The sequence below is a fragment of the Larus michahellis genome, chromosome 1, assembly GCF_964199755.1.
Source record: "Larus michahellis chromosome 1, bLarMic1.1, whole genome shotgun sequence".
Classification (NCBI taxonomy): domain Eukaryota; kingdom Metazoa; phylum Chordata; class Aves; order Charadriiformes; family Laridae; genus Larus; species Larus michahellis.
In genome coordinates, this window is record NC_133896.1 from 14,228,440 (window position 1) to 14,248,939 (window position 20,500).

At 38.2% G+C, this 20,500-nt stretch overlaps 2 protein-coding genes across 4 annotated transcripts in view; one reads left to right on the forward strand and one right to left on the reverse strand.

The window, feature by feature from the left end:
• FBXL13 (F-box and leucine rich repeat protein 13) overlaps positions 1-3,291 on the reverse strand; it is a gene marked incomplete at its 5' end in the record, with an annotated part of 36,831 nt that extends 33,540 nt beyond the window's left edge. Inside the window, 1 exon segment of the mRNA XM_074569938.1 lies at positions 3,121-3,291. Within this exon segment, the coding sequence (XP_074426039.1) occupies positions 3,121-3,291 (171 nt within the window).
• On the forward strand, positions 1,908-18,658 carry LRRC17 (leucine rich repeat containing 17). 3 transcript variants are annotated; one of them, XM_074570775.1, is made up of 5 exons: positions 1,908-2,178; positions 3,094-3,180; positions 11,748-12,622; positions 16,379-16,534; positions 17,733-18,658. In XM_074570775.1, exons 3-5 carry the CDS (start codon positions 11,866-11,868, stop codon positions 18,134-18,136), a joined length of 1,317 nt encoding a protein of 438 aa, XP_074426876.1. In that variant the 5' UTR covers positions 1,908-2,178; positions 3,094-3,180; positions 11,748-11,865; the 3' UTR covers positions 18,137-18,658. The 3 variants fall into 3 exon arrangements, with proteins under 3 accessions (XP_074426876.1, XP_074425100.1, XP_074425995.1); XM_074568999.1 differs by lacking the exon at positions 1,908-2,178 and having other exon boundaries at positions 2,854-3,180; XM_074569894.1 differs by lacking the exons at positions 1,908-2,178; positions 3,094-3,180 and having other exon boundaries at positions 8,644-12,622.
• The last annotated feature ends 1,842 nt before the right edge of the window (positions 18,659-20,500 follow it).

The window sequence follows — 20,500 nt, forward strand, 5'->3', positions numbered from 1 at the left end:
AAATCCATTTCATCTTTTTAATAGTTTCTTATTTCCAAATAATAGGAATACACAGAATTTTTATTGAGGTTTTGGCTTATTCACTACACATACAGTACTGCTTTAAAACTCCTTCTTCCCCCCCCAAACATTTGGCATGCATGCATTTGTGGAATCCACCCTGCAAGGCAGAAGGCAGTCTGCAGTGCAGAAAGGATTTTGAAGAAACACTGTTCTGTGATTCTAGTATCATCAATGCACTGTGAATGCAGAAACCTGAAAATCAGCGTTCAGGACTGTGGAAGTACTCTTGTGGTGCACAAGAGGCTGTCTATCTTTTTTTTTTATTCTGTGTTTGTCACGAGTGATAAAACGAATTGTGACATTCTTTCAGATGTTTGGCACGTTATATTGGTGACTTGCCTCCACATGTTATTTTTCTTTTAATTTTCCACTGTCCAAAAAAAAATAAATCTTACATTAACATATTCCTGAATTAGCATGTTTCTAAAAATATAGAATAGTGCATGTGTAACTTATAATAAAGTGTTCTTTTGTTACATTAATTTGTACTCAGGAAATGTAAACAATAAGTCCCCTTCTTCAATAAATAAAGAACATGGCTCAGATTTCTCTTCCCAAGTGATGGCCCCTTTTTGCCGCTTGATACAACTGAAGAAGCCAGAGTTTGATAGTAGCCGCCAAAATGAGTTCTCCCAATGAAGCCAAAGCAGGAGGAACTCAAATGGTGAAAACTGGTGAAGGCCACACATTTGCCAATAGCTTCTCTGACATCCCCACAAACACTGCGGGATGTCAAGAAATGAAAGAATCAAATTTATTTTTCCCAGTGGCTTGTGATCTCTTACACAGCTGTTGTAAACTACAGCAACTGAGACTGCTCAATCGCATTTTGGGCCAGAATAGTTACAGTCTGAAAACCAGCCATAGATGTTGGCACCAAAAATAAAAAGTCAATTTCTTTGCAAATCTCCATGTTTCTAATTTAACTGAAAATATCTCTCACCAAACTGTTCTAGTTGTGTAATCTCAATCTAATATGTTGGTAAATGACATGCAATTGCTTTATACCCTTCCATCTTTTCAGTTTTGTGTCTAATAGCAGAAAATTTTCCACCTATACCATTCAGCTTCAGAAGCGGGACAAAGAAATCTTATGCTTTCTAGGTAATTCTCTGAGAATATCAACAGTGCAAGAGGACACCTTTTGAGCAGGACATAAAAGAATCTCTGCATTTTTATGAAAATATCTTGAAACTCACTAATGAAAATATTTATCACCTATGTCATAAAGACACAACCTTAATTACTGAGATTTTATGAAAAAAATATATACCTACAATTCATCCAGTATTATTACCATGTATTAATATAATAGCCAAAGGAAAGTCTGTCTTGTTTTATGAAAACGGACTAGGAAATGTGTGCTTAATACTGTTCTCTGCCTATGTTTTAACAAGCTATTTAAATGGCCAGGTCCTCAAGTTGCCGCTTGCAAAATCATTAGCATCATCATGCATTTTACAGATGCGCTTTCTAAATAGACGTTCAAATCCTACAGTAGCAATGACAATATAAGAACTCATATGAAAAGAATTGTAATGTTAAAATGAAGGAAAAACAGGAAACATGAAAAACCAGGAAAAATACATATTCCACAGAATATATATTCTGTTCTATAGAACAATTTTTAGCATAACTTAAATGGTTACACTATAGATTCACTACATTTTTCTAATGAATTCTGAAACATTAGCCTTACAGAAATGCCCTTTGAGTTCATCCGATGAGGGGGGAAAAAAAAGAATTCTATCTTATTAAAATGCTTTCTGCAACAGTGATGTAATTTGATGCTCTTTTTGGTTTTAACTGTTTACTTAAGTACTCAGTCATAATCATTAAGCACTGTTCCAGAATCGTGGGGAAACCCAAAATGGGGGAAGCTGTGGAATCCCTCTCAGAGCTCTCAAATACGCTGGCGAGCAAACCCACTTTTCTCTGGAAAGGGGAGGATTGTGGTTTTCCCAGTTCGATGATGATCCCTTTGCTCTGACTACTATTCGACCATGCATTCTAGAGGCAGATCCTTACAGCTCATGATTGCACTTCTGAACAAGCAGGAATGTCACTTTTGGAAAAAATAACCAATTACTGGCATTTTGAAAAAGTAACTCAGAGGTAGGTAGTTCTTAACTTTCCTCTAACCTCAGCCCTCATTTCAAATTTCACACTCTCACCGCACAATAGTCTCAGCATGATTCTCAGGAAGAAGAAACAGACACTCGCAGTAAAGAGCAGTCAGAACAAGACTGTTGCCCTGCCTTCATCCTTGGTTCTGAAAAGCTTTTGTTAGATGGGAAGTTAAATTGTTATATGCCTCAGACTCCATCTCTCTATCATCTCACACGTATTTTGTAATTTGGAGAATCTTCTTAGTGTATAAAGAAATATATGTGGGAGTCTTTATTAAAACATTGGAGACTTTTTTTGCCTTACAGTTTGGCACTTCATATTGCTTTTGAAGTATGTTTCAAGATGCAGTATATATTTGAAAGTTTCTAAAATAGATTCTAAAACCTTGGTTTTCTTTAGAAGTTTAGTAGGAGGCTAAAATAATCCAAAACATAAACTTTTTTTAGAATGCAGTCATAAATACTACTTCAATTTATATATTAAACCATTATAAAGAAGTAACAAAAGTTCACTTTTTAATTAATTTCCTTCTCAGGAAGTCAAATGCAAATTCTTATTTTTCCAGTGCAGAGTGGATTTTATTTTTTTTTATATCTTAGTAAAAACTGCATTTTCAAAACTCCTGGTTTAAAATCCTAACTAAGATGACATAGAATTAGTCTCTTTATGGCTGCAAAAAGCAAGCCTTGTTCTCATTATGCAGTAAGTACTAGCTGTTTATAGATCTGACAGTTTGTTGGAAGTGATCCAAACCTATAGTGCTATTATTCCTTAGTAAAATTTAAACAGCTGTAGTCGTGTAATTCAAAACCCTGGAAGTCTGCTGCAGTGCTTGTTCGACTTCAGTATACCATGAATGCAGGATGCAGCCAGTCATATAAAGGATTCTTTTCTTCACAGAATGAAAGAAAGACGTGAGCTACAAACCTGAATGCAACTGGAAAGGTCCAAATAGATGAGCTTGTGACAGCCTTTTCCAGAGCCCAGGTACAGTAAACCTTTGTCTCTGAATTTTCTGCAGTGAGCTAAACTCAGATACTGTAAATTGGGGAAGCTGCTTTGCAAAAAAAAAAAAAAAACAAAAAGAAAACCAAACCAGAGAGGAAATTATTACAAGGGTATGTTACAGAATCAAAAGAACATAAAATACCATAGTTAAAAGTATTCTGAAAATTACTGTAAAGAAAAGATGTTCGATATCAAGTAGAATTATCTCCTTGCTAAAGTTTGAAAGTCCCTTTCTTCTGCTGTAGTTTTTCCTTTGCTCCTTGTATTGCAAATTACTGGGGAATAGCACTATCACACAGTATATTTCACCGTAAGAAAACACTATAGTTGTAAAGTTATCTCAAATGACTGCAAGAGCATGCTTTTTTAATTAACTGGGATTTTTGTGTGCATACTTTGAAAGCAAATAGACTTTTCAGTATAAGTTTGCTGGACTGTCTTTGCCATTGATTTTACAAGCAGTGCCTGCTGGAAATGAAAACCAGAACTCTATCAAAGGACGTTAAAAGCATAAATGTACAGTTAGAGCTTCTCAAGTCACATAATTATTTACAAGAGTATTATTAAAAGAATCTGAAAAATTGAAAGAGATACAAAAGGGAGTTATCCAAAAGTGAATAATCCAATGTTAGGTTTTGATCAATTCTTTTGGAAAACATTTCTTTATACTAAACATTAGTTAAAAGAAATCAAACTGTATAAGTGGAAAATGTTAACAGCCCTCTGTAAAAGCAAGAATCTATACTCCGAATATACTCAAGTTTCCATCTGCAGTTTTGGTTTATAACATAATGAAAAGTATTCATTTTACTGAACTGCATTTCTAACTGGAATAAATAACAATTGCCACAAGCACCACAAATGAAAGCACACAGAAAATCAAAACCTAGAATTAGGACGTACTGCTGTGGTAGACATTTAGTTGTAGGGCTGCAGTCGTGCAGTTCTGCAAGTCAGCAAAGTGGGCATTTTGGAGAAAGATGGGAACACCCACTGAGGAGCTGACTGCTTAAGGAGAGCCATACATTTTTGGAACTGACTTAATACTTTCAATATAGAGTGGGGAAACATGCTAACTTGAGCTGAACACCAAAAAAAGTGATAGGAAGCTGGAAAATAATGTTATTGTACAAAAAAGGACCATAGAAAAATATTAAGAAACTAAAGATAAGATTACATTTCATGAAAAAAGAAGCAACAAATACCAAGATACACAAGGTGTATCAGAAAGAGATATTAGAATACCAATGCAGGTGTTTGTGGTGTGTTTTTTTTTTTTTAAATTAAAACATTTAATTGATATTAAATACAGAAATTAAAGTATCCTTCTTTGTAGAAGCATAAGCCTTTTTGCATTTTAGTGACATGTTCCACAGAAATGAGTGGGGAAAATCAAACTCAGAGAGAGTACACTCCCAAACTTATCTGACAAAATAGATAACAAATTAAGAGATTGGTTTTTATACCCTGGTAGTTCTGAGTCTTTTAAAAGTATATGTTGCTACAAGGCTGCACAACTTAAGACACAGGGAAGCCTTTCTTATTGCATTTTGAAGACTCTGATCAAAACCTTCCAATACTTTTGAAGAGACACTGATTTTCTTTACAGGTCATATGACCCATTTTTATGACCCATGAATTTTAGCACATGCCTTCTTCTGCCATTTTTAAAGGGACAGCTTTCTTAAAACTTAAGCTTGAGCACACAGAATACTAAAACCTCTTGTTTTCTGTTACAGCCAAATTATGCAGGAATTCTGTCATACTGGTTTTTCAATTAATATCAACTAATTAACCTTCTGACATTTATTCCAGATAGGCAGTGTTCACGTATACCATATGCAACAGAACCTTTGAGAGGGAAATTGTAGCTGATTTTCTGTGTTGTGTAATACGGAGGTCAAAATGCATGTATGGAACAGCAGGAGAGAAGCAAAAATGACCACACAGTTTTGAGCACACTCAGCCTACACTTCACCTGTTCGTTGTTCCAATAACGGACATCTGATATACAACAGCAAAATTCACATGCCGGATTATGAGATGCAACACTGCCACCTCTAAGAGCTTTGTATTAATTACCTTATTACACAGGACCTGTGGTGAGCTAATGCTTTTGAGATGATTTGTAAAATATTTATGAAATCTGTCTGGTATCAAAATCTTCACAGGACAGCAACTTTTTGTACACCCCCATGATCTCAGAAGAAATGAGCTTTGCTTTTTGTCCAAAAACTATCAATAAAAACAGTGGTATCTTATGGTTTTAAATCAGAAGCATCTTGTGTGACTGGGGAAATTTCTTATTAGCGAGGTACAAGTTAACTGCAAAATGTATTTTGTCAGTGGAGAGTTTTTCTTTTTGTTTTAAACATTTCATTGCATTGAAAGCTTCACCTACTCTGGAAAATTCTTTCTTGGGTCCGTGATATTTACGCATCAAAAGAAATGAAATGAAAAGAAAGAAATCAAAAGAAATGAAGAAATGAGAAATGCAACAGCATACTCAGGTAACCAGAATAACATATGCTGAGATTAGCTATAGAACAGCTGTTCTGAACTTCAACATAAATATATGGAAATGTAAAAAGACAAAATATCAGCCAATATGGAGAAAACACAGGTTACGACAAAAATAATACCGATGAAGAGATGAGTGCTAAGATTGGAGACGCTAAATGGAAAACTTTGCCAAAACAAATGTTAGTTTTATGAGGATATGGCATTATAGACTAAGAAAAACAAAAGTCAAACTGTGTTATGCAAATGCCAAAGAAAAACATGTTTCTGGACTTTGTGGGGCTGCTCGAAAGGAAGGCATTAGTTTTCCTTATAGGAATAGAGAAACAATGTACAGCCATCCTCAAATCTATACACATCTTTGTGATGGCTGCTATCGTGGACGAGCGTGCCTCTTTTCCTTCATGGCAGCTTTTAATGCAGCCATTCTACCTACTAGGTGGACTTCAAGCCTCATGGAGGGACACATCTAAACCAGGAACGGCAGTTGTTTTGTTGCAGTTGTCACACAAGGTCTTGGCTCACACAATATACATAACCACAACCTGAGGAGAACTGAAGGCATAGGGAGTGGTGAGAAAGCATTGCGGGGACAGCATGATGGGGAAAACTCTCTGAAACCTCCCCTGTGAAAACAACACAACCAGGGATCCATCTCACGTGTCTGAACACAAACACTTGTAGGATGGGAATCAATGAGTAGGGATCAAAGTCCATGCACAGGTGCAGAGCTATGATTTCACTGGGATACCAGAGGTGCAAAGGGGTAGTACATACAACTGGAGGGCTGCACTGAATGGTTACAGAATATTTAGGAATTACAGCCCAGGAAGGTGAGGACAGGCCGCACTCTGTGCAAAATTATGCCTAAATGCTTTGCACTGGAATGCTTGACAAGTCAGTCAAGAACTTACTTGTAAGGATTAGAGGCTAGAGCTATGAAGATGACATTGTGGTAGGTATCTGCTACAGACTGCTTGATCAAAAAAAGAAGGTAGATGAAACCTTCCTTGTCAGCTGAAGAAAGCCTTAAAATTGCTCATCCTGGTTATTCATGAAAGACTTGAACCACTCTGGTATCTGCTGGAAGAACAACATGGATGGGTGCAAACAATTCAGGAGACTTCTAAAGTGTTTTGAAGGCAATTTCTTGATCCAGGTGACTGACAAGCGGTCTAGGGAACACATTCTTCTGGACTTGTTTCACAAACAAACAAGGAAAAAATGGTCAAGGATGTGAAGAACTAGAGCGGCTTTGGTTACCGCAACCATGAAAATGAGGAGTTTAAAATCCTGAGAGAAAAAAATTGCACAAACTGTAGAAGAAAAAGCCTGAACTTGAGGGCAGGTTTTGGCTTGCTTAGGGATCTGCTTGACAGGATCTCATAATAGACAGCCATAGAGGTCAAAGGGGCCCAGAAGTGATTGATTTTCAAGAACAAGGTACTCAATGACATTTTTGCCTCCATTTTTACTGCTAAGGCTTGTCTTAAGGCCTCCCAGGTGCCTCTCAGGAGCCTATTAGCAGAGTCCGTGGGAGTGAAGCAATACCCATGGTAGAAGAGGATAATGACAGGGAGCACTTGAGGAAATGGGACAAGACAGGATGCATCCATGAGTACTAAGAAAGCTGTCTCCTGTCACTAAGAGGCCTCACTCATTTTTGAAAGGTCATGGCAATCAGAGGAGGTTCCTGATGACTGGAACACAGGAAATGTCACATCCATCTTCAGGAAATGGAAGAAGAAGGATCGAGGAAACTACAGGCCAGCCAGCCTCACCTGAGTCCCTAGGAAGGTTATGTAGCAAATCCTCCTTGAAGCCCTGTCCAAGCACATAAATGATGAAAAAGTGATAGCGAACAGTCAGCGTGGATTTACCAAGGGCAAAGCATTCCTCACTAAGGTGATAGTTTTCTGTGATGAAATTACTGGATCTATGGATAAGGGGAAAAAAGCAGCATTTGTGTATCTTGACTTCAGCAAGGCCTTCAACACAGGCCACAATATCCTTTATAGCCGAATTGGTAAAATAAAGGCTGGCTAAGTGGACTTCAAGGTGAGTGAAAATTTGTCTGGACTGCCAGGCCAAAGGGTTGTCACCAATGGTGTTAAGTCCCATTGGTGGCTTGGGGCAACTGGCACCCCTCAAGGGTCTATATGGGGGCCACTAACTGGAAAAGGGGAAATGTAACTGCCATTTTCAAAAAGGGAAAAAAGGAAGACGCAGGGAACTAAAGGCCAGTCAGTCTCACCTCTGTGCCCAGCAAGATCATGGAGAAGGATCCTCCTGGAAACTACACTAAGGCACATGGAAAATAAGGAGGTGATCGGTGACAGCCAACATGGCTTCACCAAGGGCACGTCATGCCTGCCAAATTTGGTGACCTCCTATGACAGGGTTACAGCATTGGTGGACAAGGGGAGAGCAACAGACATCCTCTACCTGAACCTGTACAAAGTGTTTGACACTGTCCCACATGACATCCTGGTCTCTCAATTGGAGAGACACAGATTTGATGGATGGACCACTCAGTGGAAAAGGAACTGACCGGGTGGTCACACTCGAAGAGTTGAGGTCAATGGCTCGATGTCCAAGTGGAAACCAGTGATGAGTGGTATTCCTCAGGGGTTGGTACTGAGACGGGTGCTATTTAACATCTTTGTCAGTGACACGGACAGTGAGATCAAGTGCACCCTCAGCAAGTTTGCTGACGACACCAAGCTGCATGGCGCAGTCGACACACTAGAGGGGAGGGATGCCATCCAGAGGGACCTGGACAGGCTTGAGAGGTGGGCCTGTGTAAACCTCATGAAGTTCAACCAGGCCAAGTGCAAGGTCCTGCACCTGGGTCACAGCAATCCCAGGCACAAATACAGATTGGGCGGAGAATGGCTTGAGAGCTGCCCTGAGAAGAAGGACTTGGGGGTGTTGGTGGATGAGAAGCTCAACATGAGCTAGCAATGCATACCAGCAGCCCAGAAGGCCAACCGCATCCTGGGCTGCATCAAAAGAAGCGTGGCCAGCAGGTCAAGGGAGGTGATTCTACCCCTCTACTCCACTCTCGTGAGACCCTACCTGAAGTACTGTGACCAGCTTTGGAGTCCTCAGCACAAGAAGGACATGAAGCTGTTGGAGCAGGTCCAGAGGAGGGACACAAAGATGATGAGAGGGCTGGAGCACCTGTGAGGACAGGCTGAGAGAGTTGGGGTTGTTCAGCCTGGAGAAGAGAAGGCTCCGGGGAGACCTTATAGCAAACTTCCAGTATCTGAAGGGGGCCTACAAGAAAGCTGCAGAGGGACTTTTTGCAAGGGATGTAGTGATAGGATGAGAGGTAATGGCTTCAAATTGAAAGAGGGTAGAATTAGACTAGATATCAGGAAGAAATTTTTCACTATGAGGGTGGTGAGGCACTGGAACAGGCTGCCCAGAGAAATTGTGGATGCCCCATCCCTGGAAGTGTTCAAGGCCAGGCTGGATGGGGCTTTGAGCAACCTGGTCTAGTGGGAGGTGTCCCTGCCCATGGCAGGGGGGTTGGAACAAGATGATCTTTAAGGTCCCTTCTAACCCAAACCATTCTATGGTTCGATGATTCTGATTCTACGCTACTGAAACCAGCTGCTCATTTTGGTATTATAGCTGACTATAATTTAGTTAGCGGACAGAATGTAATACTAGAAATAAATGCCAGTTCAGACCGATGAGGAGGAAAGGAAGAGGAAAGAATATTACCATAATTATTTATTACTTTTCCACCCCCAAGTTCTTCTTTTTTTCTGTTTCCAAGGTGTCCTGGGTAGAATGAGCTATCACATTACCAGAAGAACGAACAGTTCAAAACAACATAGAAGATCCCACTTATGATTCGAGTTATGAAAACACATGATCAATTTACAGTGACTAGAATATAGCTGCCAAAAAGTAACAAATAAAGTTTAATTTTTTCATGTAAGGGATGAAGTCATCAATGTAAACACTCATTCACACTGTGAACAAACAGAATCTGAATGCAGACAGACAACTGGCAACTACAGGAACAAAATGGAGAAACCAATCAATGGCTTTACAAAGGTAATATTACAACTGGCCACATGGATTAAGGGGATGCAGTAGCATGCACAGACAGGACTGCTCCATCCGTCTAATGAGTAAGAACTGTGCAAATACTGAGAATGCCCTACAGTCGAGATGTGGTTTAAACTCATCTACCAATATATTTTTAAATGAAAAAGTTCTTTGCTTTCAAAATAATTTTACCTGATATTAGCTGACAGGCTGAGAGAGCTGGAGCTGTTCAGCCTGGAGAAGAGAAGGCTCCAGGGAGACCTTATAGCAGCCTCCCGATATCTGAAGGGGGCCTACAGGAAAGATGGGGAGGGACTCTTTATCAGGGAGTAACAGTTTCAAACAGAAAGAGGGTAGATTTAGATTAGATATTAGGAAGAAATTCTTTGCTGTCAGGGTGGTGAGGCACTGGAACAGGTTGCCCAGGGAGGTTGTGGCTGCCTCATCCCTGGAAGTGTTCAAGGCCAGGCTGGATGGGGCTTTGGGCAGCCTGGTCTAGTGGGAGGTGTCCCTGCCCATGGCAGGGGGTTGGAACTAGATGACCTTCAAGGTCCCTTCCAACCCGAACCATTCTATGATTCTATGATTTATTGCGCCACCTTTCCTCCAGATAAGAACAAGTTTTTTGAGCCCAAACCAACGGTGTTTCAGAAACAGAAAATCTGTGCAGTGATCTGCATTCAAGGTTGGGATTCAGTCACTGCCCAGGTGCTAAGGTCAAAAAGGACTGAGCATAATGCAAAGTTGTCTGCGGTCATAGAGAAAAAGTAAGTAGTTAAACCAAACAGTGAAGAATTAAAAAAAAAAAGTTTCAGAAGAAATTATACTGACTTGCTATAGTAGGAAATTTGTGAGATGGAAAGAAGTAAGCAAATGTAAAAACCTGAGGGGTTAAAATGTTTCTAAGGAAACACAACCTTGTGGCCAAACTTCACTAAAAATGAAGGAAAAGGGCAGTGCACAGGAGTACTATAGGAAGTTCAGGAGGGAACATAAGCCAAAAAATTACTAAAAATACTGAGGCAATTTTGGACAGGGTTGCAGGGAGCAGTGCTTGTCTTCCCCTAATAATAAATCCTAATAGTGTTCAACATCAGGTTGGATGAGGCTTTGAGCAACCTGGTCTAGTGGAAGGTGTCCCTGCCCACGGCAGGGGGGTTAGAACTAGATGATCTTCAACGTGTCTTCCAACTCTAACCATTCTATGATTCTATGATGACTGTATTTGGCTTTTTTTGAAAGGCAAAAGTTCCTAGCTCACCCCTCTGTACTCTCCTTGCTCAGGTGGCCAGACCTGGAAGCGGTATGAAGCAGGCCACAGCCAGGACCTACAGGTTCCCTTTGCACTCTGCCCATGCCCAGATGACATATAGCATCATAGGCTATTGCAAAAGATTATTTTTGAGTCCTTCTCAGAGTAGCCCAGCCAACTTTGTCCACCTGACAAAGGTCATAAGAGACACTTGGCAGTAGCAGGGCTAGTTACGATAAATTGGGGCTCAACCTAGAATCAAGTCTACACTTGAGGGCCCTCTGGGGGTTTGATAGGCACTGGATGACTTTCCCCGGTCTGGCTCTGTATGTGTTCTAGTGGGTCAACACACAGAAAGGTGGAAAATAACAGCTTCAAGCTCCTCTTTCAAGCTGACCTTCCAAGATGAACTTAAATACAAAGAAGATTCAGCATGATGCCATTTTCCTAAATACAATAGAACCGACTAACAAAGATCAGTTAGAAACTGGTCCATATAGTTTCCCATGTTTAATCAAAATGAACAACAGTAGACCAGAGGCAGTAAAAGCAACAGAAAAAGAGGTAGGACATTAAATCTTCAAAGTATTTGTGAAGCTCCACGTAGTGTGATGATCAAGTACTTGACTGAATGCTGCATATTGTGTACAAACCTCCATGAAAATGCCTGTTTCATCTGTTCTAATGTTTTACTTTTCTTCCAACACAGGGATCCCACATACCCCAGCTGTGCCTCCTCAGATCTGTACAACACTGACTAAGACTGTCCAAAAACTTCAACTGTTACAGCTGTCACAGAAAATAAGTGGGGCCAGCTGAATGTCAGGATGCAAGTAGTTACTGTTATACTACTACTTCTTCTTTGTAAAGCATCTGACTGTAGGAAGACAAGGAATAGGAGTTTGAGAAACAATGAAAGGGAAAATATCTTAAGGAAAGCATCTAGCACTGTTAAGCGCAATGCCCAAGGCCTACCATGTGATATATACACTTATCTTCATGAGAAATACCTAGATTGTCAGGAAAGAAAATTGATTTTTGTGTCACCTGATTGGCCTGAGGATTTAAAGCACATGCTGCTAGCAAGAAACAGGATTCGTAAATTGAAGAATAATATGTTTTCCAAGTATAAAGTACTGAAAAGTCTGGATTTACAACAGAATGATATATCAAAAATTGAGAGTGAGGCTTTTTTTGGTTTGAATAAACTTACCACGCTCTTACTTCAGCATAACCAAATTAAGAGTTTATCCGAAGAGATTTTTATTTATACACCCAGTCTAAACTACCTACGTCTTTATGATAATCCTTGGCATTGCAACTGTGAACTAGAAACTCTTATTACAATGCTTCAGGTTCCAACAAACAGGAATTTGGGAAATTATGCCAAGTGTGCGCACCCAATAGAACTGAAAAATCAAAAGATAAAGCAGATAAAAGCTGAACAGCTATGCAGTGAAGAGGACAGGCAGGACCCCCAAAACATAAAACGGGATAAGCCTGAAGCTGTCAAACCAGAATTTGATTCCTCTTTGTGCCACATGTATGTGTTTCCTGTACCAACTCTGAACTGCAAAAGAAAAGGTTTGTATCTGTCCTTATAACTGAATTAATGATTTTAATATTCTTGTTCCCTTACTACATTTATTCACATATTACTTACAGCAAATTAATATAGTATAAGTACTTGCTTTACTTACTTTAACTAATACTGTTAATTGATTTTCTCCCGTTAACTACAAGTAACAAGTAGGAATCCTTTCTGCATTTTACCTCTACTCTGCAGCCCCAATTCCACAGATATTCTTTAGTGCTCTAGAATAAGATACCTAACAAAAATCAAGAGGAATAAAATTAAGCACATACTTAAGTTACTGAAGGACCAGCACCTCACTAGTCCAATTTTACAACTATAAACATACTAATCAGTCAAATTACAGCTGTGCTGAAATTGTTGTACTGATAGAGAAAAGCACAGAGTGTCTTTTCTTCTTTCCAGTGTACAAACACAAAGATAGAAACAACTTTGACACAAGCGAGCTGGGAAGCAGGACCGGAGCAGCCAGCTGTGCTTACAATGCCCAAAGGATCCTGAATGCAAAGGGGACCCACTGCATCCGCGCATTTTCTGTGCAAAATTTCTTCTACTAAGGGAAAAAATTGCATTTTGTTCATAAAGAAATACCTCCTCTGTGTTCTGCCTCACAGCACCCAACACAAATTTCAAAGTTGAAGGGCCTTCAAGAAAAGTTTTTCAGACACTTGGATCCATTCCATTCCTAAATCCTTCGCAGGCTCCTAAAAGCCACAGTTAGGCCTTAAGGGTAAACCAGCTGGGACATATATCAACACAAAAGTGCACATTTATTCATGCTTTATATTTCCCATATTTTATCCCACGATAAAACAAAGCAAACAACAAAATGATTCAGAAGAGAGTCATTCTTTAACATTACTAATCTGAAAAAAAAAAATAAATTACTAGAAGTAGCCAAAATTGGGAGGATTTTTTTCCTGACTTTTGTGAAGCATGGCTTGCAATGTTAGATCCCTGCAGTATATTTTACCCTCTTGCATCTTGCAATGTGTTTGCTAAACCTCTATTTGCTTTAACAGTGACTTAAATTTATGTAACAACTCTGTGTGCCCTTATTCTTGGACCTTAATGCCAGAGACAAGCTCAGAAGTCAGTATAAGGAGACAATACCTAAATATAAAGAATTAACAATTTCGGTATTTGATTACATGGTTTATCTATCTACTATGTTTGTCATAAAAAATGGTCTACATTTTTCCTTTTTTTCCACACTGCTAAAATTTTTTTCTTCCTCCTATGGCTCACTTTTCTCCTTGTTTTACCATGCAGCTACTACACCTTTTTTATTAATAATTTATGCTTTTTTACTGGCTAATATTTATTAATTTCTTAATATTGACCTACCATACCTTTCCTTGTAGATAGGATTTTAATTATTAGATTACAGATTACAATCTTAATCATCCTTCATAGGATCTTAATTATATCATTATTACCTTATGTCTCCAGGAAAGTGGAATAAATATATATATTATCGTCTTAATATAAGAAAAGACTGCCTTTCCAGCTCTCCTCATTTAGTGGTATCAAAGAGATGAGCTGAATACATGAGCTGAATACATGAATATAATCAAAAACTTTTGGCAAGAAAAATGTTACTTTTTTTTCTCTAAGTTCATAGAAACACTCAGTGTGGTCTGCTTTTCATGGTAGTTTCACAGGCTTTTACATTATTTAAAAAAAATGGTTTATATTGTCTTTAGTACTAATAATCAAGGAATGAAGTTACTTCAACCTCTACATGAGTGTACTTGAGGGTCCAGGGACTCCCTCCTTCACATCAAAAACTAAGTATATCACCCCAGGACTTCCTGAATGTCTAGCATGGACACATGAGCACGTTCAATATATTTTAGGAAGTATCAGATCTACTATGCATATGCTTGTCAGCTGGATGCTGATATCCCATGGACCTTTGAGATTTCTGAACATATGGCAATCGTTGATGAAAGCATTGTACTTACTGCCTTTGCATATGATTACTATGCAGCAGATGCACAATTTCATTGGAATTTTCATCAGAAATAGAAGTATAATGCACCCAAAATCCTGGGAAAACCCGAAAATTTCTCTAAATCCACATGGACAAGATTTCAGAGCAGGAAAAAAGGTCCATCAGTTGCTGAACCAGTAAGATGGCGTGAAAAGCTGCAATCCGTTATTCCTTTACAATGGAGAGGATGGAGTGACAAGCAGCACACCAGTACAATATATCTTTAAGGAGATACAACAACAGGTCAGCAGCTTTCAGTTAATGTCAGAAAGCTCATGAAAGAAACCTCTTAAAAATACATATAACCATGTGTATGTTCTCTTTTTTGAAGAACTTCTTATTTATATCTCTTCAGACCAGTGATACCCCAGATCTTTCAGACCTTCAGAATGAAAGTATCCTATGGCCTTGATGCTTTTTTACCAAAAAGAGCAACAAAAGCTGGGTGCAAAAGTAACTTCTGTTTGCTTTTCTGCAAAGGAATTTGTATTTGCGAGAGCAGTTGAAAAAAACTGCTTTCTAGTACTGCCAAACTCTCCAAGTCTCTAAATTCAAGTATTATTTGCATTCATTAGGTGATAAATAGGCCCTGAAACTTTGACATCTGCACAAGCAGGAAGCACTCCAACCAGAGCAGACTGGAGTACTTAAAATATTTATGTATTTATAATACCAAAGCTCTGCTCAAAATGAGATATAAGGCAGGAAGTCTCTGATATGTTGCTTTAGTCTCAAAAATACCTGATGCATTAGACATCTTCAGAACTTCAGAAGTTCACTGACAACACAAATTTCAGCACGGATCCAGAAACTACTTGCTTTCATTCAAAGATGGTCAAATAAGAGATTTTCTCATAATAGAAGCCCAGGATGAGAACCCTCATTGAGTAAACATAATCCTGGAGATTAGGTTTATTAACATTACCCTGAGAGGATTCAAACCACAGTTTGCACTTCTCAAGAATGTGCCCTTACTACTGGACTGGAAGCTATTCTTTCTGTAACTCTTTTGCAAGGAAGACTGTAAGGACATGTGCACAGCTGTCTGAGAGGTGCCTGCCTGCTTTGGTAATGCCAATGAGACAGGTAGGATAGAGAAGTAGATAGACAGAATGTCACCGTGCCGCCTAGACATATAATAATTGTAAGTATCGAAACAAATATTAAGTCTTAAATGTTACTAAAACACAACATAACTGTAATTACACAACTATAATTATATGTATTGCTACAAATACTATAGCAACTAGCATTTTATTGTTGATAAAATATAGAAAATTTTACTTTTTGGCAACGCAAACCAAATGATGTAAGACAGCACCCTACAGTTCGATTACGGAAGATGTTCACATACCAATGAACATTTTTTTTTATATAGTTATTCTGGTTTCTTTTCTTTAAATGATCAAGCCCTTCACACATACTTTTTATTAGTCTTCACTACCTATCCTATCCTTATGCAGATGAATAGTACAGTTCCATTAAAATAAAATATAAAACAAAGAAAGAAGCTTTACTTTAAGCGCTAACGAAGACAGCAGTTTTCACATGGAATGTAAAGATACAAGTGAACAAAGCAATGAAATTCAGAAGTTGAAAAAACATGTTGACACTAGAAGTGGGGGTAAAAGGAATATAAAACAAGAAACAATGGCAGACTGACAAAACTCTATGTGGTATGCAACTGTGATACCCAAGCAGTGAGAAGAATTTAAAGCTGACACAAGTTATGTCTTTTTCATTTTTTAAGATTTAAAGAAAGTTCCAGGTAACATACCTCCTGATATAGTTAAACTTGATTTGTCCAACAACAAAATCAGACAACTACGAGCCAAAGAGTTTGAAGATGTCAGTGAACTGAAGATATTAAACCTAAACAGTAACGGAATAACTTACATTGATCCTGGTAAGAACAATTTTAAATACTCATTAAAAAGTGATCTGTGTTTTAATAATTATCAACTTTGATTATTTCTTTATCACATATCAATGTGGAGGAAAAAAGGATTTAAAAATATAGATGTTGGTGCATATTTTACCTTTTGTACCACCAATTCATAGAGTAAAGGTTTGCACTGAAATGTATTCATCATGGAAGTCAATGAAGAGAGTCTGATTTCAGCTGCCCTTTCTTAATACTAAGCCAACCAAGTGCAAAAATTTAATTCTGCAGACTGAAGGCTAATCATTTCCCAAAATGCTAAATAGTTGAATGATTTTTTAAATATCTTTGCCAAATCTAAGAAAACTTGTCATATAATGAGGCTACTTTTAAATAATGTTGGACAATGAAGTAATAGACAAACTCTTTTGGGTTAAAAATCACTACCAATAATTGCTCTTAAGTTATATGTTATCAGAAATCAAGTGGCCTTCTTGGCAATTTGCTTATTGCCTATGTGTATTGAGTTTTTAATTATGAAAGCAGACACAAGGAGAGAGAGATACAAAGTAAGAAGCAAAAAGAGCCTTCTCTAGTGGCATTTTGGAAGTTAAACAGCAGTAGATGGTGGTAATATCAGTAAAATGGTACTTCTGAGGTTTAAAATGTTAAATTAAGACTTCTGCCATGAAATGAAACAGTATACTTGCAAAAAGTATGAACTGCTCTCTGAATGTGATTCAGAAGCATTATGATGAAGCTCCATGTTTATTATCTTCCATATCTTAAAATATTAATTTAAAGTTTGTACACACACGAATACAAACATACATACATACAAAAACTACTAGCCCTGCACATTGTCCAATACATAATCCATTTCTGTATTTCTACTTCTGTATCACAGCAATAACAGTAGACTTCTTTGAGCAAACCAGGCATTCATTCACCCTCACTGACCCTATTCTACACTCCTGCGCACTCATTAAGTGTTTTATAACTTCACCACCAGTACAACTCCCCTAATGTCAGCATATTTATACCAATATGTCACTTCTCAAGGCACAAGCCATATTTTAAAGTTCAGTGTTTGAAAAGTCCTTTTTGTAGCCTTTAGAAAAAAAATATATAATTATGAAAATGTTCTTCCCGTTGCAGTTATGCATGTTTTTTCCTAACTTACCTTTATAAGGTACCAATAACTATTTTTCTTATTGACTAGCTGCTTTCTCAGGCCTCAATAACTTAGAGGAGCTGGATCTATCAAACAACAGCTTGCAGAATTTTGAATATGGAGTACTGGAAGATCTTTACTTTCTGAAAATACTGTGGCTGAGAGAGAATCCTTGGAGATGTGATTACAACATTCATTATCTTTTCTACTGGTTGAAGCACCACTACAATGTTCACTACAATGGCCTAGAATGCAAAACGCCTGAGGAATACAAAGGATGGTCTGTTGGAAAATATGTTCGAAGTTATTACGAGGAGTGCCCTAAAGACAAGCTTCCCATTTATCCAGAAACTTTTGATCTGGACAAAGAAGATGAGGAATGGGAACGACACAAAGAACAATCAGTTCAAACAGTAAAGAAGCACGGTGTAATTGTCACTGTGATAGGCTAATAAGGGAATCCCCTCCCCCCCTTTTTTTTTTAGTACATTCAAATATTTGATACTTTGACAAAGAAAAACATGCTGTTTACATCTTTTGTTAATTATACTATTGTTTGTAGGACTGACTACAAAGATTTCTCCTTATTGCAGTTAATAATTACTGAATGGCATTAGTTATACAGCATCCTTCATCAAGTAATTGTTTCTGACAATTTTTTCTGGACATTCTTGTGAAATAGTTTGGGAAATATTTGAAACTATGCAGTAGAAATCGATAGACACAAATATACATAATGTGGTGGGGAGGACCTGCTTTATGTATGAGGACAGCTTATGTGTTGACATGGAACTTGCTGCAGGATTGTGACCAAGACACATTTTTCTTGAATGTACTGACAGTTCTTTGTATTTACCAGTTTCCTGAAATATTCCCAGAAAACTTTTCTAAGATTTTTGTTATCGGCTTCCTGTTATTTTATTGTATACGAAAAATCAAACTGAAGACTAACCTTAAATACAGTTCTAGAAAAAAAGGCATGGCAGTTGTTATACTGATTAGGATTCAAACCCAGAAGCTGGGTTCTACTTGCTGATTTACCAGTGTTCCTGCTCAGTCTTGAGTGAATAACTCGGCCTCTGCCTCTTCTGTACCTGAGCCGCCTGAAACCATGAGTAGCCAAGACATGGTTGGTTCCCAAGATCCAGCTATGCATGCTCATATTTGCCTTGTTTGGTTTTTGCAGTAGGCAGAGTTTAAGTCTTTCTAGGAAGCATTTTAGGTTGCCGTGTCAGTTTGACAGAGATTACTTGACATCACTTCTAGGTGAAGAGGACCACACGAAGGCTGCTGTGGTCTGCATCCAACACACCAGTGCCCGTCCAAACTGAAGGTAAGTATGCTTTTGAGTGCTCGCTAAAAGTGTGGGACGTTCTTAAAGTCCACCCTTCCCCCAGCTCATCTGTAAAATGCACATTATAGCACCTCCTTATCATACAACTGTCTATGAGAATACACGTTCATTACAAATTGTGATTATTCTAATACTATGGTAACAGAGTTACACAAATACCCCAGCTAAGTAGAAAATATCTCTAAAGATAAAATTCCTAGCTACATAATATACTGGCTAAAAGTTCTTTTACAAAAAAGCTGGTTTTACTGATTGACTATTCTTGGCTTTTACATAATAGTTCTGTTCTTTTAATTTCTGAACTACCAGAACTAGTGCCTCTTAAAGACAGATATTATAAACCCTTTTTTACACATGGAAAGGATAAGTAACTCCCCAGGCTCACGTGGTTGGAAAGTAGGAAATGCTGGGTTAAAATTTCAAAATTCCTAGCTCAAGCCCTGGACCAATCTCCTGCTCTTAGGTCAGTAAGAATACATAAATGCAGGACAGAAATTCAGGGCCAAAACTTCAAATATCTGTTGGCTATCATGGAAGAAGTTCTGGAATGCTCCCAGGAGAAAATTTGCTCCTTTAAAGATCTGCACACAGTTACGGTGTTTGTAGATTCCTCTGGTGCTTTAGCCACAAGCCCAAAACATCACACGTTTTATTTTAGAAGTACAATACAAAGCACTCAGCGCTTTTATGCTAACATGAAATAAAAGAGCAACAAAAAGGAAAAAATCAGAAATTATTAAGGGTGGTAGAAATGGCAAAGCAAACACATCCTATTATTGACTGCATTCCTTCATGTCCTCCATTATTCAATTATTAATATATTTAATGGTGCTTCACTGATACAGAAAATAATTTAGCCATTTCTTCTGCAACATCTTTTAAAAACTTTATAGCAAATACAACAGTGTCTGACTCATCCCTGCTCCTGGGACTATCTTAAGCATTATCTTAATTATTAAAGGTTAATCCTGATAAGATGCAACACAGATGAAAATCCCATTACTAATCCCATTAGTAATATTCACTAAATGGGGCATTTTCTAGATACCTAGAAGTGCTGAAAGAAAAAAGATCTGTCATAAGTAGTAGCCAGCATTAAACGAAGTACTCCTCCTCCTCTCAAATTCTGGAGGATTATTTCAGTACAGAATGGAACTACTGGGAATGACTGAACAGGATAGACAATGGAACCACAGCAGAACATCTCTTATTGGCAGCACAGCCAACGGAGAAAAGCTGAGTAGGAAAAAATGAATTTATAAACCATGTTACATTAATTTCTGCAAAGAGTCAGTGTTAAGAAAAAAAAACTAGCTTGAGTTAGGCTAACATCTGGGTAGAAAAGGCAATCCAGGAAAGGAATATAGGATAAAAGATGGGTGAGAGGTCTCTGATCTCTGTGGTCAGCAAAAGGTTACCGGTTGGAAAAGCCGTGGAATAAGACTGAGGACCACAAGCAGTG